Consider the following 27,334-nt stretch of genomic DNA (forward strand, 5'->3'; position numbering starts at 1 on the left):
CAAAAATGAACACCACTATGTATCAAACTGGTGGATCAGCCAGTAAGTGCTTCTGACGAATAACAAAACCAGAGTTTCTTATTGAAACCAGCGACGTGATATTTCACTGCTGCTTGTTTCAGAGAACCAGCAGCCAGCAGGGTCCTCTGGCCACACAAATGTCGGCAGAGCGGCCGGCCACCACATCGCATGCCTCAATTAGTGCCTCTGCCCTCTGTATGGACTTGATTAGGCCGTGATTTATCCCAAAGAAATATAATTATGCCTCCAAATAAAATAATCAGCATTGAAGAGCGATTTCCTTAACGAGATGGAGCGGGGTAGATGCCACGGAGTAGCAGCGCCTCATTAGGGCTGTAATGAGACTTCTGGGTGATCCCGATAATTATTGAAATCTGTAAAATAAGGATCAAGCCAAATGTAACCTTAATTTGTCTGGCAATTGAGTTCATTTATTAGTATGGCTATTTAGGAAGGCCTTGTTCAGCATGAAGACAAAGCCTTATTTTACACATCTGGGTAACGGGTCTACTGCAGGGACGGCAAACAGGCTGATTTTGTCATTCGTGGCCGTCACCAGCATTTGTCATCTGACTGACAGCGAACCCAAAGTGCTCTCGTCTTTATTACAGGTATCAAGACACATCATTTTTCACTGCTAGACAGGAACACGAGCAGGTGAGTGTGCCATGCAATTAAAGCAAGATATGCTGGGATGCAACAATCTCCAGGCTTTTTTGATGTCACACCCACATCACAACTTGACATAAAAGAAACCCTCAGTGAGCTTTTTAGTCAGTATGTGGACCGGTGCCATTCCTTTGCTTTTTAATCAATTCAGCAGTGGAATCACCATTAAAACCATATTATTACTGGAGAAACAATCCCCAACAAGTGTTTAATCACATTTGTGAAACTCTGCATTGTAAACAGTCCTTTGGGGGTCAGACACACATGAGCATGATGTTGAAATAAAGTGGTACATTAAACAGTTAAGAAAGGAGACACAGTGATTCAGTTTGCCTCCACTTTTCCCAAACAAGGCCAAACGTAAGGAATTAACATTTCAGCGTTAACTCTCAGATACGAAAACAGAAATCATCCTTCAAGCTTCACAGAGTCCAATACACTCCGAGCTTCTTTGTACTCCTCTGATTCAGCCAGATGCTCTTCTGTTTCCTGAAAAAGACAAAATAAAAAAAATAATTAAAAAAGGCTGAAACCTTTACAAGGTTCATGAACAATGATAAAAATTCATAAAAACTCCCTACGGTCAGCATCACAGTTTTATTTTTCAATCATCACTTAAACCATGGCTGATGACTGAGATGCTTAAAAAAAAAAAAAAAAAAAAAAAAAGCACATTTACAGCCTACTGTCTGAAACCAAACATAAGCGAACCTCACATGGATGATCAGACATGACGTTAAGCAGATTGAAGAGGAAATGTGGTCAGGAACACACGGTTCAGTATGTGATGGTAGAAGAAAAGTCTCCCTGTCCCAGTCTTGGATGTCTTCTTTAGTACAGGAATGATAGTGGTGGATTTAAGACAAGTGGGGACAGCAGCTTGTTGCACCGAGAATTTAAAGATGTTTGTGAACGCTCTTGTTAGCTGGTCAGCACATGGCTGCAGTTGGGGCCTGACACCCCATCAGGTCTTGATGCACCTCAGAGCAGATCTCACCTGGTGTTGCTGCAGGACAAGTGCTGGTTCTTCACTTGATGAGGTGGTTCGAGGATCTGCTCTGATATTCTCCATGTTAAAGCGTGCAAAGAAATGGTTTAGGGTGTCAGGCAGCGTGTTGTCAGGGCTGATTTGTGAGCTGCTGCCCTTATAGTCTGTAATGGCTTTGATGGCAGTCCACGTGCTGCGGGGGTTGTTGTGGGCAAAGAGTCCTTCGAAGTGATGCTTGTACCTCTGTTTGGCCTCTTTGATCCCCCCTTTTTAGATCCCTCCAGGCGTGGCTATAGGCCTGCATGTCACCCGACCTGAAGGCAGTGTCCCGAACCTTGAGAAGTGTCCGAACATGACTGTACATCCACAGTTTGTGGTTTGGGAATGCCTTGATGCTTTTGGTGGTCAACACTGCCTCAGTGCAGAAGTGGATGTAGGCCAGGACAGCTGAGGTGTATAAACATGGTGGCCTCCATGAGGCCACCATGGTTTGTCCGTATGCAAGTCAAAACAAATTTTAGTCAAGGGGGTGGGAATAACTGTTTTGGTTACCATAGCAACAACACTGCTAAAAAGCATAGATGGCAAGGAGGTATTTGGATGGGTTTATTTTGTTTAACCAACAGCATAATGTAGCTGAAAACAAAATGAATCAGATTTAATTTGTGGGTATTTATACCCAAATTAAGGAGCTGGCTGGCCAATATGTAGACCTGGGTTTGTATCCCACTCATGCTACCTGTGTGGGTCCTTGAATAAGACAATCTGCATTGTCCCAGTGATCCCAGCTGAAATTGGGTACTGGCCTTGGCTGGGTAAGTAACCTGTATCAAATTGGCGACCTGTCCAGGAGGAGTCGTAGACTCACCTGCTTCACACTACAGAATCCAGAGATAATCACTGGCACCAGTGGGCATACATAACAATTACTTCTGTATCCAAGTAGTGAATAATGTGTTATGGATGGAGTGATAATTTACTGTAAACTGACCAAAAGGTGGCAATAACTGATTCGTGTTGTGTTGTGGCGTTTATGGCCCAGTCACACGGGACATGACGATTCCTGAACGAAGGGAAAAAGTAAAAAACGTCACAATTCGTTGAGAAAAGGTGGACGAAAGAGCTTTTATCATCAAACAGTCTGCAAAGCAAGAGCGCAAAAGGGACGAAAGAGGAAATTAACAAAACCGAAGCTCACGATCTCGACAAAACGCGTCTGGAGCCACAGTTGGAGCAATGTGCGTCTGCATCTCTGCGTTCCAGGACTCGGCGCTGGGACGGAGCTCATAGCGCCTGAGTCCTGGAGAAACTGCAAACAGAATCTGTGGAGAGTTATGTGCACGTCGGTGGACCACCTGCTCTGGTTCCTCATCCAGAACAAAAGAGGGATCATCTCCATCATTATCAGAATCCACACTGTCTGTGGACACGCTGCACGCTCCGTCTTCCTCCAATTAAAAAAGTGTGCCGTGGTCACTGCTGTATCGCATTATGTTCTTCAAGGATATTAAGGGATGTTACTGTCCCTTTAAGGATGGCCCACAGCAACTGTGGGGCGCGCCGCGCTCCACCTGCCATCGACAGGCTGAGCGACCATTTCATTTCTAAACAGATCGCTCTGTGGATCCGTGACCGTCGTGTGCAATTTCTCTGGTTATCACAAGAGCTGGACATCAACTATTTTCCTGCAGATTTCACTTTTAACAAGAGATTTTGTCATGGAAAGGAGCGGACACTTCTTTCCATGTCCCATGTCCAAGCATGTCCCAGCTTGTCCTTCTAGCAATCCGAAACGGAGGTGTTCTTTGTCTCGCTTGACGTCGTGACACGCGAAGCATCCGTTCCTCTTTCCGTGACAAAAACTCCTCGTTAAAAGTGGAATGTGCCGTTCATTTCCAAACTGGACGCTGTGTTTTATCCGGGACGTCGTCTGACTAGCACAGGAATTGTGAAAAGACGTGGACATCAGCACTTTTTCTGCACATTGAGACAGACATGCGGAGGAATTCCGCGCGTCACGGCACGCGCAAAGCAACACCGTGATGAAGCGTCACAGAACATGTTCTGGCATGTCCAGGCTCGTCCACAATTTCTTGGATAATCACTCAACTGAAAAACCACCGACAGCTGTCTGAACGACATCTCAAAGCCGTCCTGTGAGACCAAAACGGAGGTGGTTTTGTGTCGGTCCAGCAGCAAATCCATCGTGACGCGCGAAGCCTCCGCTCCTTTCCATGACAAAATCTCTTGTTAAAAGTGAAATCTGCAGGAAAATAGTTGATGTCCAGCTCTCGAATGGTGTCCACATGGATGTGCCTCACAGTTTCTAAAAAAAAATTTGATCAAGCAAAGTGGCAGTCTCTCAGCCATTTCCCTGACAATGAAAATCCGCCGAGAGGGCTGGACCACTCCTCACTCAAAGCCTGCTCACAGGCGAATGATGCAACCGACAGGCGTGAAAAAAAATCACGCATGCGCATGAAGGTTCAAGGTTGGCTCACGCAAGCACATGTGATTCAAATCCATATGGTTTTTTTTTTTTTAAATAAGGTCGGATACTTTTCTAATAGACCTCGTATATCAGAGCAGTAAATTAATCAGTGCGTGTGAACGCGCACATTGACTCACATGTGCGGTTATTTCCACCAGCTGATCCACAACGTGAATTCTACCTTCCAGACACAGCTCTTTATATCATTTTGATTTATCTACCCATTGCCACATGTACAGAAGGACTGGATTGTCATTCCTACACTCATATTGTTATATTTAATAAAAAAATAATAAGTGCACGCAGGAGCTGCTGCTGCCGCTGATGCTGCATTCAAGTACCGTCGGAAATTACACAACTTTGTCGTTTCAAATTCAACAGTTGCTTGTGGCAAAATAATAATATCCACACAAAAGATTAATTCTGGCCTATATAAGGTGCCTGAGGACATTGAAGCTGCCCCCCCACACAGATAAAAAAAATCCAAGCAAGCAGGCTGAGTTTGCCCTGTAACTTCCGACGTTACCTGAACGCAGCAGCAGCCTCCGCGCTCACAAACCGGCTTCTGCACTGTGTGAAAATGTTCAGCTGCTCCAATGAAGTCAAATTAAACAATAACGTGAGAAAAACTAACGATTAAAAAACGTTAAGAACGACAGCAAAATGAGACATACAAACTGAGGTTTTCGTTGCCCTTCGTTCAAATATTTCAACAGGTTAAAAATCCTGACGTAGCACCAGCTGCAGGAACGAGGCTGCACAAAGGTTAAACGATGCCAACAACAGTCAATGAAAGTCCAGATTTCTTGTTTCGTCAGGGCTTCGTCACCCTTCGTTAAGTGCCGTGTGACTGGGCCTTTAGATATTCGACTCGTTCCGCTGCACTATTGAATTTTTTGCCTTGCAAACTTCGTACTTTTTGTCTGGAATCCCAGTTTTATTTTTCGTATTTACCGCTTTCCGATCACCTGCAAAATTTCCAAGTCAAAGAGCAATTCTGAAAGACACAGAAACTTCACCGCTTGCAGTGCCTGTAATTATGGCAGAGATTAGCCTTCTGCTGGAAGACTTCTTGTGACTTGACCACGCAGCCTGTTTTTCCTCAAGTGCTTCCTTGTTGTGTATCTTGAAACAGCCACCCCCCGCCCGAGAGTCCTGTATTTTAGCTGAAGTTATTTGTGGATTTGTCTTTGCATCCCAAAGAATTTTCCTGGCAGTTGTTGAGATTTGTTGGTCTACCTAATCGTGGTTTGATTCCAATAGAATCCCTCATTTTCCACTTCTTAATTAGAGTTTTAACACTGCTGATTGGCATTCTCAGATTGACAATTCTTTTGCTTTCCCTATGACTCAAACCAGAACCGTCAATGCAGCACTGGATGAAAGATGCAAAGGTCTATCAGGAGCCCAGAAACTCACTGGCCTTTTATATATACACATACAATGATTACAAGCAAACAGCTCCCTTTATATAGCACCCCTTGGGCACATATTGCGGCATTTTAGGATCATCTTTCATTGCTATGCTGATGATACTCAGTTATACATGCTGATTACTGCTGGAGATCTCATCCACATAAAATCCTTAGAAGATTGCCTTGCATCAGTGAAAAGGTGGATGTCTAGCAATTTCCTATTTTTAAACTCTGATAAGACTGAAATGATGGTTCATGGGCCAGTGAGACATCGGCATCAATTTGATCAGCTAATGCTTAGCCTAGGCTCGTGTGTCATACATCACACTGACAAAGTGAGGAACCTTGGGATAATTTTTGGTCCTACGTTGTCCTTTGATCTCGACATTAGAGATATTACGAGGACTGCTTTCTTCCACCTGCAAAATATAGCAAAGATTTGTCCCATCCTGTCTATGGCTCATGCCGAGACCCTGATTCATGCACTTGTTTCTTCTAGATTAGACTACTACAAGCTCTATTTTCTGGTTTACCGCAGTCCAGCATTAGGGGTCCCCAACTGGTTCAAAATGCTGCTGCCAAACTTTTGACAAGAAGCAGAAAGTTCGAACACATTACACCCTTTTTCGCGTCTCTTCACTGGCTTCCTGTCCCAGTGAGATCAGATTTTAAGGTTCTGCTATTGACCAATAAAACTGTTCATGGACTAGCACCTCCCTACTTAGCTGATCTACTTAAACCTACGTACCAGCCCAGGCTTTGCATTCTCAGGGTGCAGGACTACTTTGTGTCCCAAGGGGGAATAAAAAGTCTGCAGGTTACAGAGCTTTCTCTTATCGTGCACCTGTTCTGTGGCATGATCTCCCTGCTTCAATAAAACAGATTCTGTAGAGACTTTCAAGTCCAGACTTAAGACGCACTTATTTTCCCTTTCGTACGGCGGTTACTATGCTTTTTACCTTTTTAAATTCATTTATTAGTAAAGACAGCGGGCTGCAGCCTCAACTTTATCTAAAGTCTGGGTCTTTTAGTGAAGCATAGGGCTAGTGGCTGGTGATCACCTTAGCATTTTTTCTGGGGGGGGGGGGGGTGCTTAATGCTGACAAGTTATACTGTATTTGTGTCTTTCTGATGCCTGATTCTGTTTTTATTTCCTCTCTGTTTGAGGTGCAGCGCCATCCAGAGATGGGAGTGGTGTCTTCTTCTGCAAGCCTCCCGTCCTGTGCACCGACATGGACTCCCAAATTTCCTGTATATTCATTTTGTCAATCGTGTCAGTAGCATGGCCCAAGCAGAGGGTCGCCCCTTTGAGTCTGGTCTGATTGAGGTTTCTTCCTCAAATCATCAGAGGGAGTGCCTTTGTTGTGATTTGGCGCTATACAAATGATGAAATTTCTGTTGTCATGATTTAAAAATAGTAAACAGTTGTTTGACAATAAATGGCTTTGCACAACCTGTGAGTGAAAAAAAAAAAAGTTTAGCGTTATTCATATTCTCTAAAAAATGGCCAAAAAAAGAAAAAAATTAAAATGTTCTGCCAGAGTATGTAAACTTTTGGGCACAACTGTATCTGCTAACGTTAAGAACAGAGCCACAGACTAATTACAGTTTACATAAGTGTGATGTTGTGTTATGATGACTCCTTTTAAGTGCTAACTGTTCATTTTGATGCAGTCACGTTAAAACCAGCAGCCGTTCGCCACTGTGAGAAAACTTAGTGCAGGTCCATTAATCATGAATGCAGCCTGTTAGAAATTGCTCGATGCTCAGCTTTGTGCATGCTATAAGTGTTGTCTCGATATAACTGAAAAATCTAAGAAATACATCTGTGTGATCAAAGCCTGAATAACAACTAAGAGGTCCGCATGCATGGTATACAACACAGTGCGTGCTGCTCCGTTACAGAACAGACTTGCACACATCAAGATTAAAATAAAGCCTACCAGCTCCACTGAGGATAACAAAATACAAGGGGGGGGGGGGGGGGGGGTCAACAGGGCACTCACCCACTTGTGGAATGATTTCCAAGATTACATAAATAAAGTCCACTCCACCAAAGAAGTCCACACGCACAAATCACATGCAATCGCCAGCCGGTGTCACGGGGCTCCTCACAAAGTTTTCTAATGATTCTGACACATTAGATAGAAAGTCTAGTATCTCCTGAAAATAACAAATTCTGACTTTTTTTCAACATAAGAAATCCATCTACATGTTCCGGCAGCCTGTAAAAACAGCCTTGTGGAGACACTGCAAAACAGGTTTTCATTGACCTTTTACATTTTCATACACTTAGTGGTTACTTTGATCTTATTTTGTCCTCATCTCAAAAGTCCCTTAATTTTGGACATATGTAACAGAAATACACACCAGATGCTTCAATTTTAACTCACACAGTCTTGAGAATGCATGATACTCTCCCTTATCTTCCGATTTACAATGATATATAGTTCATATATTATCGTATATATATATTTTTATTTAAAAGAATGGACAGGACATGCAACCCCTTCCAAAATTTAGGAAAAGTAATACTGGGATACACAGTCAAAAAAGCAGAAAAAGTGTGATATTAAGGTGTTATCATCCATTCCTACTTTCACTGATTGTTAAATAGAACCATTTCTCACCAATAACTGCTGCAACTCTGCATGTGCCACGACCAGACGCCGGCGGCAGTCTGGAATCATCATGTTGGACTCCTGCAACACCTCCCTCTGAAAGCACATAAAAGTGGGATCTTCATTAACTGGACGATTATTACATTTACCAAACATGTATTTTCAAAGTTTTGCACATTAAGTCAAACAGCACGATGCATGTATATTAATTTGCTGCACCCTGATGTAGCCTGATGCCTGACAACAGCAAGCAGAGTGTTCCACATAGAACCTACTGTGGTTAACATCTGACAACAAGCTGGAGATATGAAAAATGTTATTGAGTTATTGATCGCGCAGAGTCAGGCAGTGGGGGACCACCTCGGTCTGAGTGTGCACCTGGGTGAAGAACTAAACACTGAGTTGAGGCCACTGTGATCAGGCGTAAAGAAGTTTAACTACACCTGGAGTCAAACGGTGTCACAACCCAAGTAACTTCCACAGGCGTGGCTAATGTGGAACTCCCCCAGCTGGCACCCTAAAGGTTGGCTAACACTGTCAGACACACTCGCTCATGACAGATACTTCCTCGCTTAGCACTGGCGAGCTGGAAAGTCAATAGAGGGATGCACATGCGTATACACTACACAGCCACGCACAGAAGAGTTCATACCGAAAGACAGACAGCTAGTCCAGTTGGTTGCCATCTAGATGTGACAAGGTAAGCTGTTCTAAGCAGACGAGCACAGAAACAGAGAAAAGTCACTGTGCCCTCCCAGTGCAGTGGAATGATCCCATCAGCACTGGATAAAGACAACACTTACAGCATATTGATTCCATTAAAATAAAAACCTCTAATCCATCCTGCCTTAGACCTCTCATCTCCAACCATAATCCATCTGGCCTCCCAATCTCTGCATTTAACGCCAGATGAGCCTGCCGCTCTGGCTGAGCCGCCGCTTTATGAATGAGGAAACAACACACACGCAGAATTTTAAGTCGCAAGTCGCAAGTCAACTTGCCCAGCATTTCTGCTACTTCAAGTACCACTAATAAAAGTTTGACATTATGTCTTGATGTACAGACATCGCCTTCTTCACATTGTAGGGGAGTTTAGCAAATTTCAACAGAAAGAGTTTTCACTTGTAAAATGAGCTACCAGTACTGGGCCAATTTCATTGGTGAGGAGTTTGCAAATGACGTGCAGTCACGATCATGTTACTGTTGTTGGCACAAAGTTGGAAAGATATTCAAATATTCAATCTTCAGGAATTACTAACTTCAAAGTGAATCACCGTTTTAAATCAAATGACAGCTCTTTCCAAACGATGTAATACTAACCCTAACTGTTGTAGTATAACCAGAGGGAGCTCACTGATGCGAGTTTGGTGGCACTACAAACTATACATGTGAAGTTAGAGTTTTTAATCAAAACATTTCCTTTCACTGTGGTAATTTGTTGACGGTCCCTGAGCTTCGGTCTCGCAGCCGGCTGCATGTCAAGATCAGTGTACAGTAAACCTCGCATATAATGGATTCAGGTGGACCAGCGAATTATGTCCGTTACAATCGAAATCTGTTATACGTATAAATTGGCCAAAATCCATTATATGTATTGAAAAATGGACAAAATCCGTTATATGTATGTAACGGATTAGTTACAGCCTGAAGGCGTCAAACAATCTACGGTCAATCCCCAGCACCAATTAGGCTTACAAGTTTCTTTGATTAAACGCCTGACCTTGAATAGGGACCTGCCTGATTTAATGACCCGGTCAAAACTTTGTATGACAAAAATAAACGCCTGCCTTAAACAAGCGCCGGGCATTATATGCATTAAAAAGATTACATTTGGCTGAGACAACTGTGGAGTGGTACCTTAAAATATTAAAGCCTGATTTATGGTTCTGCAACTCTTAAAGTTGTTCATCGCGTCTTTATGCAATTTATCACTGGAACAGTGGCTTTTTCACAATTAATTTGTCTCTCAACAAGCGCCACTTCTTTATACAATCATCAACCTCCAAACCAACGATATGGTACATACAATTTCCTCCATGAATTGCAGGTTATTTGAGCATCTTTTTCTGACTCTGTGTTTGAAGTTAGTCATATTTGCAGACTTTTCTGTCAAGCGTATTTGATCCATGATCAAAATGCAAAAATCTTTAAAATATGATGGGAGAGGAAGGGGTGAAACCAGAAAAGTTACAAATCACAGCCCTTTGCGGTGTCTGTCATTTAGCAGGTGCGCGTCAGGCTCCGGAGAGGGTTTGCAGCCACGCAGAGGGCTCTGATCTAAAAGCGGTTATGTGTGAAACTTAAGACCATATTACAGCGCAGGCAGCAAGCAGCATTTTGTTAATAAATCACCAGCCTTGAATTACGTCCTGTCTCGTTTAGGTCCTGTGTCTGAGCATGGTTTTAAAAAAAAACAAACGGCCGGGCTTTTAATCACAGAAATATAGTACCCACTGTCATCGAATCGGAGAGTGTCAGTGCTGAACTCCATTTCGTACCTCTGTTACTGGGCATGTCCAGACTGCTCTATGCGAGGGTTATTTATTTATTTATTTATTTTAAATGGAATACATCACCATGGGGCGGGACACTTTGTCTGACGTGAGCAAAAATTTGTTGTACAAAATCCGTTAAATACTGTGTTAATTACATGGAAAACCATTCAAAAGCATTGGGACTTTTGTTTTTGTCCGGTGAGTGTGAATATCCGGTTTATACAATGACTGTTTAGTGGTGAGTGTTAATGTATTATTATTATTATTTTTCCTTTACTTGAGGGACAGTAACTACAGTTTACGATCCAGCGAAGCGGAAGATATTAATGGTCCAGTCCATGCCAGAGAACCGCATCGTTGGCTGCCCCATGAAAAAGGCACGTTGATGAGGAACAAATAAAAACTATCCGGTGTGAAACAGAGGATGATTCTCACTTCTTGCCGTCAACAATAGAAAAGTCCTAGTTAGTGACTTTAATTAGCAGAAAGGTGTGTCACAAGTGACATCTTTAAAAGGCTTTGACAGAGGTTAATGAATAAACTGTGGACCCACTGTTGGTCCACAAGCTACGCAGAGAAATTATAATTTTCCCACTACACACCTGCAAACAGTGTAACAGGCCAACTGCAATGTAATTTTTTCAGGCAGCAGCGTAAAGGGTCATTACTCTGTAATAACATTGGCGAGAACTATGAAAATGAGATTATACTACTATGAAAGCAAATATTTTTTCAAAGTAGTAAAATGGTTGTTCTTATGTGCAAAATGTCGTTCACACGTATCTTTACTCTAAGGAGGTTGGGAAGCCTTTCATACACATCTGGCTCTGCACCTGCACCCAGTCTGTGTGTGCAGGAGAACAAACATGACAAGAAAGAGGGTATGCTGCTGTTTTTTTTGCAGGTATTGGCTCTGCACTATAAAACAGCAAGACTAACATGGACTGTTGATCTAAAATGGACATTTAAAGTGAAGCAGTGTGTTAATGTTCTTTTAAAAACATACACTACACTCTGTGGTGGCATCATGATGGTGGCTCCACAGCATGACATAAGTCATCCACACGGGATGGATGATAAAACTGTTCCACTACCCAATCTTACTCAGGACACATTTAAGGTCAGAATTTAAAATAGATGTGCAACACGTGAGATCAACAGCAAAGAACATTTGATAAAGAGTTAAATGGAATATACATTTTCACATGAAAAAAAAAACAGTGAGACAGGTCATCAAAAAAGAAGTAATTTGAGCAACATATGGTACCTGTTTCTTGATAACATATTCATCTGCACTCTCCGCTTTCAGACGCTCAATCTTCTCCTCCTGCTCACGAGCCTCTGTTATGTACATCTTTTCCTCTTTCGCTAACCTGCAGAGAATAAAGAGGAAAAACACTTTGTACTTGATGTTAATGCCAGTGTTGTTCCACTGAACATAAATGCACAGCCTCACACGCCGATAATACAGGCTGAACCATAAAAAAGTCACCGTGATGGTCACCGTAAACAGATGAGGACATCCATCCTCATTCTCTGCAACAATGCTCTGACTGAGGGGACAGTTAGATCATCTCCTGCAGGATGTGAGATACCGCAACAACAACCACCAAACATCACTTTTCTTGACAACACTGATATTCAAGTTGAAACCAGCCCAAAACTACACACCTGTGAGTAAACACACAAAATGATATCCCCCCGCTCTACCTTACTTACAGTAGTGTTCAGAATAATAGTAGTGCTATGTGACTAAAAAGATTAATCCAGGTTTTGAGTATATTTCTTACTGTTACATGGGAAACAAGGTACCAGTAGATTCAGTAGATTCTCACAAATCCAACAAGACCAAGCATTCATGATATGCACACTCTTAAGGCTATGAAATTGGGCTATTAGTAAAAAAAAAAGTAGAAAAGGGGGTGTTCACAATAATAGTAGCATCTGCTGTTGAAAAATATTATGTTCAAACTGCTTTTTTATCAACCCTGTGAATCACTAAACTAGTATTTAGTTGTATAACCACAGTTTTTCATGATTTCTTCACATCTGTGAGGTATTAATTTTGTTGGTTTGGAACCAATATTTTGCTTGTTTACTAGTGTGCTTGTGGTCATTGTCTTGTTGAAACACCCATTTTAAGGGCATGTCCTCTTCAGCATAAGGCAACATGACCTCTTCAAGTATTTTGACATATTCAAACTGATCCATGATACCTGGTATGCGATATATAGGCCCAACACCATAGTAGGAGAAACATGCCCATATCATGATGCTTGCACCACCATGCTTCACTGTCTTCACTGTGAACTGTGGCTTAAATTCAGAGTTTGGGGTTGTCTCACAAACTGTCTGCGGTCCTTGGACCCAAAAAGAACAATTTTACTCTCATCAGTCCACAAAATATTCCTCCATTTTTCTTTGGGTCAGTTGATGTGTTCTTTGGCAAATTGTAACCTCTTCTGCACGTCTTTTATTTAACAGAGGGACTTTGTGGGGAATTCTTGCAAATAAATTAGTTTCACACAGGCGTCTTCTAACTGTCACAGCACTTACAGGTAAGTCCAGACTGTCTTTGATCATCCTGGAGCTGATCAATGGGTGAGCCTTTGCCATTCTGGTTATTCTTCTATCCATTTTGATGGTTGTTTTCCATTTTCTTCCACGCGTCTTTTTTTTTTTGTCCATTTTAAAAGCACTGGAGATCATTGTAGATGAACAGCCTATAATTTTTTGCACCTGCATATAAGTTTTCCCCTCTCCAATCAACTTTTTAATCAAACTACGCTGTTCTTCTGAACAATGTCTTGAACATCCCATTTTCCTCAGGCTTTCAAAGAGAAAAGAATGTTCAACAGGTGCTGGCTTCATCCTTACATAGTGGACACCTGATTCACACCTATTTGTTCCACAAAACTGACAAACTCACTGACTGAATGCCACACTACTATTACTGTGAACACCTTTTCTACTTTTTTTTACTAATAGCCCAATTTCATAGCCTTAAGAGTGTGCATATCATGAATGCTTGGTCTTGTTGGATTTGTGGGAATCTACTGGTACCTTGTTTCCCATGTAACAATAAGAAATATACTCAAAACCTGGATTAATCTTTTTAGTCAGATAGCACTACTATTATTCTGAACACTACTGTAGTTGCTTGCACAAAGACCGTGTGCATGTGCGTGATGTTTCTATAAATCTACAGTTTTGATCACGCCCACATCAAAATGTGTGTGCTTGGGTGACTGGCCTCCATATTTAAAATGTGTTTTATTGTGCCTTTAACAGAATGTTCATATTTGCTGTTTTACAGCAGTCTGCCATGGCTATAATTAGCTCAACCACCAACGCATAAGAAGGTAAAGAGGTGAAGTATAGGAAAGACCACACTTGACCTGGGTGGCATGAACACCAGAATCTTGTAATTTCATTTATTAGTTTACCTTCAGCATTTAACATGCACATAACTTTTCTGATTAAATAAATATTATACATGCAAAAGCATTGGTTGGTTGGTAGGAACACAACACTTTAAGACATTGGTCCTAAATTATTTTCCTTCATTCCCATCTTCATATGGTGCGCTACTGTGTTAAGTCTCATTAAAATTCAGCCAATGGTTCAAGAGGACGTGTGCTAGTAATTCTCGTGGACAGACAGGGCAATACCTATGTCACCTTTTGCTTGTTTGTTTGTTTGTTGTTTTTTTGGGGGGGTAGTAACGAAAACCATCTTTTCACTCAAACACTTTGCTCATACCACCACACAACCCCAATGATAAGGATTTTGAATGAATTTAGCTGCAAAATTAAGTGACAAAGTGAGGCAGATGGTCAAGCTAGTCATGTAGTGAACGTTATGCAGAGCAAGACGCATTTGAAAATTAGGACAGATAATGATGGTGACTCACAGTGAATAATAATGTATCAGACACATTGTTTGAACTCTCATCTTGGCTAAAACCTTTGTCAGTTTGATTTTCAATAAGTCATGACTGAGATTTCATTTGTGGAAAATGTGTCAAACATGCAGCCAGATGTACACAGTTACTGAAATATTTTTGTATTTTTTAATTCTGTCTGAATTTTCAGAAAAGTTGTAAAATCGTCAACCCAAAAGAGTACAAACTGGTGTATCACTAGTAAATAAAAAGCCAAATGAGCTGACTATTCAAAATAAATAAATAATAATGAAAATATTGCTGAATTGCGTCTTATTTTTGGTGCCATATGAGAAATTACATCAGAAACATGGGGAATTTAGCCAGATTTCAGCTGCTGCTGATAAACACTCAAACATGAACCTCTCATAACACAGGTCTTTGATGACATCATGTACAGTATGCCCCGTTGAGGGCCTCTATTGAAATGAATGGGAAAAACTGAATTTTTATCTGCACCAAAGAAGTTGGGTGGAGGTGATGTTTTCACCCCTTTGTTTGTGAACAGCCTGTAATGCACAACTCATATATACGAGGTCTGTTAGAAAAGTATCCGACGTTTTTATTTTTTTCAAAAATCATATGGATTTGAATCACATGTGATTGCATCAGACACGCTTGAACCTTCGTGCGCATGCATGAGTTTTTTCACACCTGTCGGTTGCGTCATTCGCCTGTGAGCAGGCTTTGTGTGAGCACTGGTCCACCCTCTCGTCGTTTTTTTACTGCGAGTAAATTAACGATTTCGAGCTTTGCTGCATCAATTTTTTTCCAGAAACAGAGAGCCCTCCAGGTGGACACCGTTCAGAAAATTAATATGGCTTTCAGGGATGATTTTATGGGGATTATACAGATTAAGGAGTGTTACTGCCGCTTTAAGGATGGCCAACAACTGCTGAGAGCGCGGCGCGCTCCCAGCGCGATCGACAGGCTCAGACCCCGCTGAAACAACCAGATCATTTCCAACATGAAGGCTTTGTTGATCTGGGACCTCGTCTGACTTTCACAAAAAGGCAGAAGTCATGGACATCAGCACTTTTTCGGCACATTCCACTGTTACAGGAGTTTTTTTCATGGAAAGAAAAGCGGAGGGACGCACCACGGAGCCGTTCATTACGCGGCACAAAACCACCTCCGTGTTGGTCTCACAGAACGGTTTTCAGGTGGATTTCAGACGGCTTCCAGTTGCTTTTCAGTCGTGTGATTATCCGAATGTGATTGTGCATGAGCTGGACATGCCCAAACATGTCCTGGAAGGCTTCATCACGGCGTTGCTTTGCGCCATGCAGCTCCACCGCGACGCGCGGAATTCCGCTCCTCTTTCCATGACAAGAACTCCTGTAACAGTGGAATGTGCCGTTCACTTCTAAACTGGACGCTATCTTGATCCGGTATGTCGTCTGACTAGCACAGGAATTGTGAAAAGACGTGGACATCAGCGCATTAAGACAGACGTGCGGAGGAGTTCCACGCGTCGCGGTGGAGCTGCATGGCGCAAAGGGACGCCGTGATGAAGCCTTCCAGGACATGTTTGGGCATGTCCAGCTCATGCACAATCACATTCGGATAATCACACGACTGAAAAGCAACCGGAATCCCTCTGAAATCCACCTGAAAACCGTTCTGTGAGACCAACACGGAGGTGGTTTTGTGCCGCGTAATGAACGGCTCCGTGGCGCATCCCTCCACTTTTCTTTCCATGAAAAAACTCCTTAACAGTGGAATGTGCCGAAAAAGTGCTGATGTCCACGACTTCTACCTTTTTGTGAAAGTCAGACGATGTCCCGGATCAACAAAGCCTTCACGTTGGAAATGATGTGGTTGTTTCAGCGGGGTCTGAGCATGTTGATCGGCGCTGGAAGCGCGCCGCGCTCTCAGCAGTTGTGGGCCGTCCTTAAAGCAGTAGTAACACTCCTTAACCTGTATAATCCCCATAAAATCGTCCCTGAAAGCCATATTAATTTTCAAAACGGTGTCCACCTGGAGGTCTCTCACAGTTTCTGGAAAAAAAAATTGATGCAGCAAAGCTCCAAATCGTTCAGACATTTATTCGCAATAAAAAAACGACGAGAGGGGTGGACCACTGCTCACACAAAGCCTGCTCACAGGCGAATGACGCAACCGACAGGCGTGAAAAAACTCACGCATGCGCACAAAGGTTCAAGCTTGTCTGATGCAATCAGACGTGATTCAAATCCATATGGTTTTTGAAAAAAATAAAAAAGGTCGGATACTTTTCTAACAGACCTCATGTAGCAATTTTTTTTTTTTAAACAGATGATTCATATCCTAATAGGCAAGAACTGATTCAATTTTCAAGGTCAAAGGTCAAAGTCAGGAAAACTCCCTAGCCTTTAACCTTGAAAAAAAAAATCAACTGTCAAAAATATCAAATTTCTTTCATATTTGAGAGCGTTATGTAGGATAGCATCCTTTGTCGACTGACAAAGTTTGATCCGGATCTGACCTGGATTATAGATTTTGTGTCCATTTAAAGCTAACATTGAAAACCCCTTTCAATCTATAATTTAATTTATATCTAAATCAAACGTGCCCCAATCACTCTCATATTTGTGTGGTGCAGATTGGCACTTACTATTGCCTGACAAAGTTTGATCTATATCTGATACGAATTGCAGATTTAGCAAATATTTGATCTCAATATTGAAAAGGTTTTTAATCAACATGTATTATATTTGAGCTTATGAAAAGACACTGCTATCAGGACTTTGACCTTAAAAATTGCATTCAATGTAAAAATTTGTGAAACTGAAAACCAGTGTTGGTTTGAAACCAGCATTTTTCGTGGACTTTGACGGTGAACTTTGACGGTGAATACGTCGAAATTGTTCAAATGCGTGTTTCACAAAGATGCACTAAAAATGACTAGTGTAGTTTATTAGGTAGGACAGATTTTTCAAAGATAATATTTTGAGGTTGTTTAAAGCCGTGGAAGAAATAACACCAGTGAAGCCGCAAGAAGGAGCGCCGAGTTGCCCAGGAACACAGAACGAGAGTGCTCATAAGAGTGATTTTGCAGACATAACACAAAGTTAAAAGCTGAATCACGGGGTCAGAAATAAAGGTTTTTTGTTTTTTTTTGTGGTCACAGAGAGCTGGGTGAATGCACAGAATGGCTGCATTTGACTCTGGAACACAGGTGAACTGCAGCCTGGCACACACCGACCAGTGTTGTGCTAAAGCAGTTATCCCTGTCAGAATTTGTATCCGGCAGCACGCACTCAGTGCAGCGTCCTTTTTTGGACTGGGTTTAAAAAATGTGACATCTTGAATGGATGCTGTGAATTGAAAATCCACACTTTAAAAGGGACCAAGTGTGGGAGGGCTGAAGGGTTGGGCCAAACCCATGCCTATACGTGCACCAACATCGTATTATCATGGCGTTACATGGATCATATGTGGCTTGACGTGGATCATATGTGGCGACACAAGCCACTTGAGGCTGGACAGGGCTCAAATGACAGGTCGATCATGGCTCACTGGAGGCTGATACCTGGCACATGCTAGGTACATAGAGGTGCCTTAGTAGTAGATACATGACAGCTTAAAACAAGGATCATTCTTCAAATAATCGCTGACACACCCATGCGTGGCTCATCATTCACGGTTTATTATTCGGTGGGACCGAGGCTTTAGATGCACCTTCTGGCATATTGTAGCTGAACTTTCAGGTCTTCTTTTTAAGAAAATCCTCCTCTATACCACTTCACCATGAAGCTGTATAAGTGGGGATACAAAATGACCTCATAAAATCAACAATAATAACAACAACATTAAAGAAAACAGAGCTCTGGTATTGGAATAGCATCAGTATCAGCAGATATCCAAATTCAGCTTTTGGGATCAGATCGGAAGTGAAAAAATGTGGATCAGTGCATCCCTACAATTTGCATACAGGATTTTGCAAGTTTTGGTGCAAAGAAAGGCCTAAAATATTTCCATTGACAAAATAATAAATAAAGCACAACAATGAAATGTTAAACATGTAAAGACACAAACGTTGCAGCTAAGCAATCCATAAAACAACATTCAAACAGTAAAAAGCAGAGTCCCAGCAACAAAAAAAATAAATGCAGAGTTAGTTTTCCATTCCCCTTCTCCAAAACACAGTCATAGTACGACATGCTCCTGAACATATCCCTCAGTCATACAGGCATCCTCCACGCATTCTGAATTTCCAAGCAGCACTGCCACTGTACGAAGAATCCCGGACGACATTCTCGTCTCATCCAGCATCCGTCCTTATTTCGGTCTCTCTCAATGTATATGTGTGGTTTTGATGCTACATGTAGCTTCAGATAAGCTTGTTTGTCAGTTTCTTTTATTTCCAAAGCCTCGGTGTGGCCAACAACGCAACTGCTTATTTATATTACTACATTTTAGAGCCTGACCGATATATCGGCTGGCCAATATAAGCCCTTTTCAAAGTACTCACTATCGGCCAAAATTTTGCTAATAGAACGCCAATAATTTCTCAAACAGAACAGTTACTGAAATAATGTTTGTGTCGGCAATGTAAAATGTCCTTGCACCGTTTGTCCAGTAGATGGAGCTCTGACTCCATTCAACTGAGAGCTGCTTACGCCCGTGCTTAAATGTGTTCAGCACCGGCCCCTGTAGTTCGCCGTCATACTGCACTGATCGGCTGACAAAAGCATACAAGTAAGTTTATAAGGATCTATATCCTTATCCTGAACCTATATCTAAGTTGCAGCAACAAGAGGTACAAGATCAGATGTATTTCACAACTCTTTTTAAGGATATGTATTTGCTAATTTCACGAATGTTTAATTTTTGATTGCATTTTTGGAACTTGAAAATTCTTCTCTGTTATAAAGTTAATCAAGAAGTGGACAAATGTTCAGCTTTTAGCTCATACCTTTTTTGTTAAGGGTTCAAACAAAAGAACATTTTATTCATATAAAAAAATAATATTGTCTGATTTATCGGCTATCGGATTTATCGATTATCTGCATTTTTTTCATCCAAATATTGTTATCGGCATCGGCCTCAAAAAATCCATATCGGTCGGGCTCTACTACATTTGTGGTGTAAAAAGGAAAGATTAATTTTGTGTTTTGTAAATACAAATCAGATATGGCAAAGGCAGCATTATCTAGCGTGTGCGATTATAACTTCCTTAAACAAAATGAAAATGTTATTATTCATTTAGGGGTGGGGTGTTTTTGCTAATGTATTTGTTATTTTGGGGGTATTATCCAAGGTGGTATACACCGGTTGACGACACAGTTCACAATCAGGTTTTAGGCACTCACTGATATCAGATCAGTGCTGGTGTTGTACTGACACACATTCTGTGACTTTGGAGCCAGAAGAGAAGAAGCTGGATCGCTGCATGTCTACTCCTTTGCAGAGGTATCAACATTGATTGCTCTTGACAATCCCACTGTGAAGCAAACAGAATTGTGCTTTACTCTAATGCCACCAATATACTTTTCAAACAGACTTAAGAATCGTTTCATCAATTGTTGAGTGAAAGTGAAATCTCACGTTGTACGTGCACCGACACACTTTCTCAAAATCTGTAGCGGCAACAGCAACACAAGTCTTTCTGTCCTCCTGCTTAAACTATATTACAAGTTCCAGCTCTTACCTTAGCACAGTGCTCGTCTCATGCCTACATCCACCCGCATGCTCCCCCCAAATCCACACACACTACCCTACTAGTCCTTTTAAGAGATTAATTGATCATCAATTTAGTCTCTAATTTGGACCAAGTCAGGTGGTAAATGGGCCTCTTTTCCTTGATTGTTAAAGAAAATGGGCTTGAGTACACTGATAAATTTTGATTATTTATCAATTACGAGCCAAATGAACTAAATCTATTAAACAGATTCAGACCCTGATTGGCATAATGGAGTTTGAAAATATCCCTATTGATAATGATTCTCAGCTAATAGTCTTTTTCCGGCTGTCCTTGCTTGTCAAAATGACAACGCAAATTTCATTTTTCATAAAATCAGCTGCGTGTGCATAAGTGAGTGATCCTTCTTAATCAGTCACATTACTGGAGACCCTTCCCTCCATGTTACACGTCTCCTCGCTAGGCCAACAGCACTTCGTCATATTTTACATCCATTACCGTTCATTCTAATACGTTTCCATCAAGATGCTTTTAAGCAGAAACCACGTGTAATAGCAGCTCCTGTCTTACAGTCTCAAGCCTGATGTCAAATGAGTGATGTCACCTGCTTAGAGACAAGGAGAGAGAAAGAGAGGTGGCAAACAGAAAGAAGGATGGGGAGAGGAAGGCTGAAATAATTTGAATAAAACTGAAGGACAGTCTAATAACAAAATGTCCATTTCTCCCCTTCCAGTCCTGATGTTAATTTCTTATTTCTTTCAGACTCTGAGCGGTGTGTGAATGAGGGGTGGGGTCGTGGCTGGTTTTTAAATAGACCTGCCACCGCGGGCTTAATGGAAAAGGCAGCTCTGTGGAAAATAGGAAAAAAAAAAAAAAAAAAAAAAAAAAAAGGGAATTAGAGCCAGCCGACACACACTTTCGGCCGCCTCTTTCAGCACTGTATTTTTGAGCCACGATGTAGTCTGTGCTGGGACTGGAATGACAAAGGCAAATTACTGTTGTCATTTTATTAAGGGCATCCCCCTCACTAGGGCAGAAAGGCACTGAGTGGAATGTGCAAAAGCAACTGGAAAGGGGCCCAGCGAAAAGAGCAGCCAGGTTTCCTCCAAACTCCAAAATGTAAAAGGGAGGAGGGAGAGAGAGAGAGAGAGAGAGAGAAAAAAAAATGGAGAAACAGACTGTATGGGGAAGAAGAAGAGTATGAATAACAGAAAGCAAAAACAGAAAGTCGGCTTAACCGTAACGACTCGGTAAAATGTCCATGTCAAGCTAGCACTTTTGGACGGGTGGACTGAGGTCTACTGCAGGTCCCTGTTAACCCCCAAAACGTGAATCAGAGCAAATCCTGAATTATCCCCAAACTGTTAATTCCAAAATGTGAATGCTGAAAAAACATTTCTCAAAATGTGAAGGCGGGTTTCACAAAATATATATCCTTAATGATATAGTGCAAAAAATTGAACATTTTTCTGGTGTCTTGTTTTTGCACTTTGTAGACCGTCCCTACGCTTCAGTTTCTCCGCTTTCTGCTCGTTCGGGTCAACGTTATTTTTCCAGCTCACAGGGCGGCTCATATGGATAAAAATAAGGTTGTAGCTTGTTGTCTCCCTTCCTGAGGTTAGAAACTAGTGTTTGTTTTTCTACAATGTTTCTCTTAAAATTATTAAGCCTTTCACCGGATGGGGAGGTTTCTCTCCTCCCTGAGTTTGACACCTTCATTCCTGTTTGACAGGTGCACCGTCCCAGTCAAACACCTCACCTGATACTGTCCCCAGAGCAGGACACACCCAGTGGGGCCAAGCGCTCGACACCAGAAGCGACAGCTGCTCGGATCACCTTCGCACCTCGCCGGCTGTAGTGAGCGCCCCCCCCCCCCCCGGCAAAAATTTTAAAAATGTTTTGCAGTGACAGGGTTTATTATCAAGATTTTTTGCTTCAACACTTGCTTTGACAATGTAAATGTATGTTTCAATTGAAATTGAATTGAGAGAAAGACAGAGAGAGGGAGACAGAGGGAAAGGACCTAATTTTTTTATTTTTATTGTAACACTTGTTTTGACAATGTAAACATATGACTCCCATATCAATAAAACTCCATTGAGAAAAAAAAAATTGAAAAGGAGAGAGAGAGAGAGAGAGATGTCTTTTCCCTTTAAAGCTATAAAAATAAGGCTATAAAAGTCTATAAAAAATAAAAGTACTTAATTCTTTCACCAAAACATCAAATCTAGACTTTCACCTTAGATACACCCTCTGGCAAATTGTAGCTCAACTTTCATGTCTCCTTTTTAAGAAAACCTCAGAAAAAAATCAACAATATGGATAATAATATTAAAGTTAACAGAACTCTGGTATCAGATTGGAAAAGTATCGGTATTGGCAGAATCCAAATTAAGGTATCTTGATTGGAAGTGAAAAATTGTGAATCGGTGCATCCCCATTCAAAGAATTCTATTCTGTTTGCATCTTCATTTCCTGCAGCTTCCCGCACCAACAATTTAAAGATGCTCATGAAGACTGCCAAAGATCAGTAAGGGAAAAGGCCAAATGAACGCTCCACTTCTTCAGAAGAGGGACCACATAACTCGTATAATTTCTGGGCTGTCCTCATTGGCTGCCTGTGCAACTTTAGAGTTCATTTTAAGATTCTTTAATTTGCATTTCAAGCTCTTAATGGTCTCATCCCACGTTATGTCTCTGAACTACTCCACCCTTACGCTTCTGCTCGGTGCCTCAGCTCAGCTGCTCCTGGAGGTGCCAAGGTTGAAGCAGAAGCTCAGAGGCGACCAAGCCTTCTCTGTCACTGCGCCCACTCTTTGGAATGAGCTTCCATCAGAGGTGACCCCTCACTGTCCACTTTTAAAACTCGTCTTAAAAACCCATTTCTACTTCCTGGCTTTTAACCCAGCATGAGACTATATTCTTAATTGCATTTATTTGTTGGTTACTCTTCTTGTTTTAGCGCCTTTTTTTTTTAAACTTGTTTCATTGTCTCAAATTTTTCTTATTTCTTAATAATTTTGTGTGTCATATACAGCACTTTGCGACAACTGTAGCTGTTTTGAAGCAAAATATAAATAAAGTTCAAGGTATCAAGGTGTCTTTATTATCCCCAATGGAGCAATTTGTTGTGCAGCCAGCAGATAGAACACATTCATACACACATATAACATGATCTTAAATATGGCATGAAAACTCACTAAACAGTAGACATAATAATACAACATAAAATAATAAGAAAAACTAGTTAACCATTCATGTGAAGTTGAGTTGAGTTTATTGGCTGTTTGCAAACCAACACTGTACATTTATTACCATCACCAACTGTTTGGATGTGGAGCATTAATGGATTCTGATAATAATATGGCTTGTTGTGTGGTATGGAAGGTGAAGATAAAAGCAAGGATTTTCTTTAGCAGCACAAACAAGCGTTCCATCAAAGAAGTGTTTGGTTTTTAGATTCTGAAATTACAAACTGTGTTCAGGGGCAGTGTGGTGGCTTCGTGGTTAGAGGTGATAACTAACATCAAGAAGATACTGAGATTGCTACATGGAAGTAGGACCTGGAATGATTTTCCTTTTAATTGTAAACCAAATTACACTAACTCAGAACAATTAAACTACATGAAATTCATAAAAACTGAAAAGACTGTTAAAGCATTTCAAAAGCCTCAGCTAAAGCTTGTAGAATATTTAGAAAATCATGGTAAAGTATCAATAACATACTTTAGAGTAAAAAAGTTACTTATATTCTTGCATGAAACCCTGGTTTGAATAGTGCAATGTCCATTTTCCAGTGAGAGAAAAATTCTTACCATACTTAACCTGATGATACAAGATGCAGTCTGCTTTTCCCAGTTCTTTTATCTTCTGGATGTGTTCATGAATACTTTCATTGCCGACTTTAAATTCAAGCCAGTGCCAATTACACAGATTCTCGATTCCGTTATCCTTATCCACCTTTTTGACATTGTCTTTCTCGCCGTGTTCCCTCTGCACGATGTCCCTCTGTCACACCGATGTACCACAAAACTCTTCTTTTAAAAATCTGACAGCTGTAAAAGTACGCAATGGCCACACACTACTTTTAACTCAAGAACAGCATGTTTAATTAGACACAAGAGAGAGCATAACAAGAGTAAACCAGAACAGAAGCAGCACAAACAGTAGACATTGAACGACACAGAGACAACAGCCTCATCGTAGCAACCAACCAGTCCCGCTTTATGGCATGTCGTAAATATAACTTGTACAATGTTGCAAGAAGAAAAGAATGCTTTGCAATAGCAATTTTCCTAAATCATTGACAATAATGGTAGAGTACAACACTTAACACCCCCCCCCCATGACAAAATCCACGGAATTCCGCAAATCTGCTGATTTTTCCACAGCCCTGCTCGCAGGTTTACATAATGAATGTGAAAATGTACATTAATTGTGGCCACGCAGCCTCATTCAAAGCCCTACAATTAATGTTTAGAGAATCAATTACTGACATTTGTCAATCGATTCTGGTAAGAACTGATATGGAATTGAAATGGAATTGTATAAATCATGCAAAATCAATGCACAACTATAGCGATTAGTATATATATTGTTCCTCACCTAATGTAAACTTATTATACAGTATTGCCAAAGAGCTTGATTCATGGCAGGTAGCTTAACTACCCAACACATTACAGTTGCCATGTTTGAAAATAAACTCTGATTAATGGTGCTCTGGGGAACATAGGCTTTCCAGAGTGGATGTTCAGTGATTACATGAAGTTCTAGAGCCTGATCAATATAATTTTTTTTGGGGGGGGGGGGGGGGGGGCAGATGTAATACTGATATAAGTGAGTAAAATGTTTATGATACAGATATACTGGCCAATACAAGCAATGATTCCCAACATTTCATTATCAAACCCTTACGACAAAGAAATGTTCTTGATGCTTAATATTTTACAGCTTAAACTATTTCATAAATACCTATAAATCTGACCAACAACCAACCAATGTATGTCACGCTACCTTCACTCAGACTGACAGCTGCATTATCCAGCATTTGCATAAAAGAGACTTTTCATCTATTTTGATCCCATCTAGCTGCCACCATAGCAACAACTTGTCTCTTGTTACTGGAAAATACCCACAAATAAAAATAAATGGCAGCTAGTTGCTGTCCCTCTGTCATCTATAGCAAATGTGACCAAGGGCTGATGGGGGTCCCTGCCATGCTTGACAGCACTGTAAACAATGCAGTTGGACAACCATCTGTTAGAGTAAGTATTGACAACTTCAAACAGGTAAGGAGTTTAGTTGCATCATTTGTTAAGTGAAATGAAAGCTTTCATATTGGGGGGGGGGGGGGGAAACACATACACACACACACACACCATACCAGTATGTTCATAAAAGGCTCATATTGGCTGATATGAGAACACACTTTGGGTCACACATGTTCACTGTTAAATGGTAAATGAACTGCATTTATATAGCGCTTTTCCATCTGTATCAGACACTCAAAGCACTTTATAATAATGCCTCACATTCACCCAGATGTGAGGGTGCTGCCATACAAGGTGCTCACTACACACCAGGAGCAACTAGAGGGATTAAAGACCTTGCCCAAGGGCCCTTAGTGATTTTCAGGTCAGGGTGGGATTTGAACTGAGGATCTTCTGGTCTCAAGCCCAATGCTTAACCACTAGACCATCACCTCCCCTAAATTAAATTAAAAGTTAAATTTTCTTATTTATGAGTTTGCGATATGCGCCGCAAGGCAGGGCATATAGCACTTCGTATGGCGTCGAAGGCCAGTGACCTTGACTTACTTTTGAAGGTCACAACTGTCAAATCCTTCGCCGCAACGTAGCTTGGCACCTATTGCTCGCAGAAACTTCATATTTGCATTTGTTTTTAAGGCTGGCGACCGTGACCGACTTTTTATGGTCACTGTTTGTCACATCCTCTAAATAAATAATATGCCACTCTCCAATTTTTTCGTTGTACACTGTATCCCAGTTTACATTAAACACATAAGGCTTCAACCAAATACCCACCCCATACAAGTACATATTACTGCACTTTGCATGGAAAACAATATTGTGCCTGGGACATTTCGTGATGTCTCTAGTTTTGCTATTGTTGAGTCTGTGTGCCGAATAAATTAATTCTTTCATTCATTCGATATGTTAGACAGGCTCGAAAAAGAACAACAGCAAAAGCACTGGAATTCGGGCAGGAAATGTGTGAGCTTCAACAAACAGAAGCATCACTAAATCAACTGAATTACCACATTTCATTCTTCTCTACAAGAGTCAAGACAGAAGTCAGACCACCAGAGCAAGAATTTTAGCTGAGGAAGCTTCTGCGATTTGAAGCGAAACGTCCTCGCGTCAAGCAACCCAGTCCAGTCGAAGATTCAAGCTTCTCTACTATGGAAACTGTGTGTTTTGACCCTGACAGAAACCACCTGGACAACTGAGAGCCTACACAGACACATTTTAATAAGCAAGCAAGGACACAACAGACCATAGAGGTGTAGTTTTATAAATTTATGACGACCCCAGTACAGATCACAACAGATTAATAATTCCTTAAAATGTCGCCTACAAGTGGCCACTTTTACACTTTTCAGTAATGACTTTGGCTGTTAGCTGACAGACGCGCAGTAAGGCGCATTAGCCACAGCAACGAGATAACGTTGACTTCCAATCACATAAACATGTACAACCCTGAAAAATACGTGCAGTAAAAGATGACAGAACAAAAGAGAAACAATAAGGCCGTTTTGGTGTCTGCTCAAACGCCAATGACGTAAGCTAGCCCCGCTAGCCAACTAGCGGCTAAAACGTCAACTTCAGGGGCAGAAGACAGCGTGAGTTTCCCCGTTACATCGGGCATTTTTATCTGTGAAAAGTAGCAGCTCTTACCGTTTCACAACGCCAGTTTTGATCCTGATCTGTCGTAAAGTTGGATCTGCCATGACTTTAGAACGTGAACCGCTGGAAAGAATGCGCGAAGGCGCGGTCTTCTTCGTTTTGTATTTATAAGCGGTTGGCATCAACCTTAAAAGTGCAT

General features: G+C 41.3%; 1 protein-coding gene across 1 annotated transcript; it reads right to left on the bottom strand.

Moving 5' to 3' along the window:
• Window positions 1-832: 832 nt before the first annotated feature.
• Window positions 833-27,334, bottom strand: tbca (tubulin cofactor a). The gene is made up of 4 exons (XM_034192273.1): window positions 27,187-27,334; window positions 11,968-12,073; window positions 8,215-8,301; window positions 833-1,179 (listed from the first exon to the last, which is right to left on the bottom strand). The coding sequence occupies exons 1-4, from the start codon at window positions 27,315-27,317 to the stop codon at window positions 1,099-1,101; spliced, it is 405 nt and encodes a 134-aa protein (XP_034048164.1). The 5' UTR covers window positions 27,318-27,334; the 3' UTR covers window positions 833-1,098.

The sequence above is a fragment of the Thalassophryne amazonica genome, chromosome 17 (genome assembly GCF_902500255.1).
Source record: "Thalassophryne amazonica chromosome 17, fThaAma1.1, whole genome shotgun sequence".
In the NCBI taxonomy this organism is placed as follows: Eukaryota; Metazoa; Chordata; class Actinopteri; order Batrachoidiformes; family Batrachoididae; genus Thalassophryne; species Thalassophryne amazonica.

Bases quoted from the DNA above. Each gene is read 5' to 3' on its own strand.
- tbca (XM_034192273.1), bottom strand. From the start codon at position 27,317: ATGCCAACCGCTTATAAATACAAAACGAAGAAGACCGCGCCTTCGCGC. The intron at 8,302-11,967 runs GTACCATATGTT...ATGTGCTTTCAG, and splicing joins AATATGTTATCAAGAAACAG to AGGGAGGTGTTGCAGGAGTC. The intron at 1,180-8,214 runs GTGAGAAATGGT...TGTCTTTTTCAG, and splicing joins CAGAGTTGCAGCAGTTATTG to GAAACAGAAGAGCATCTGGC.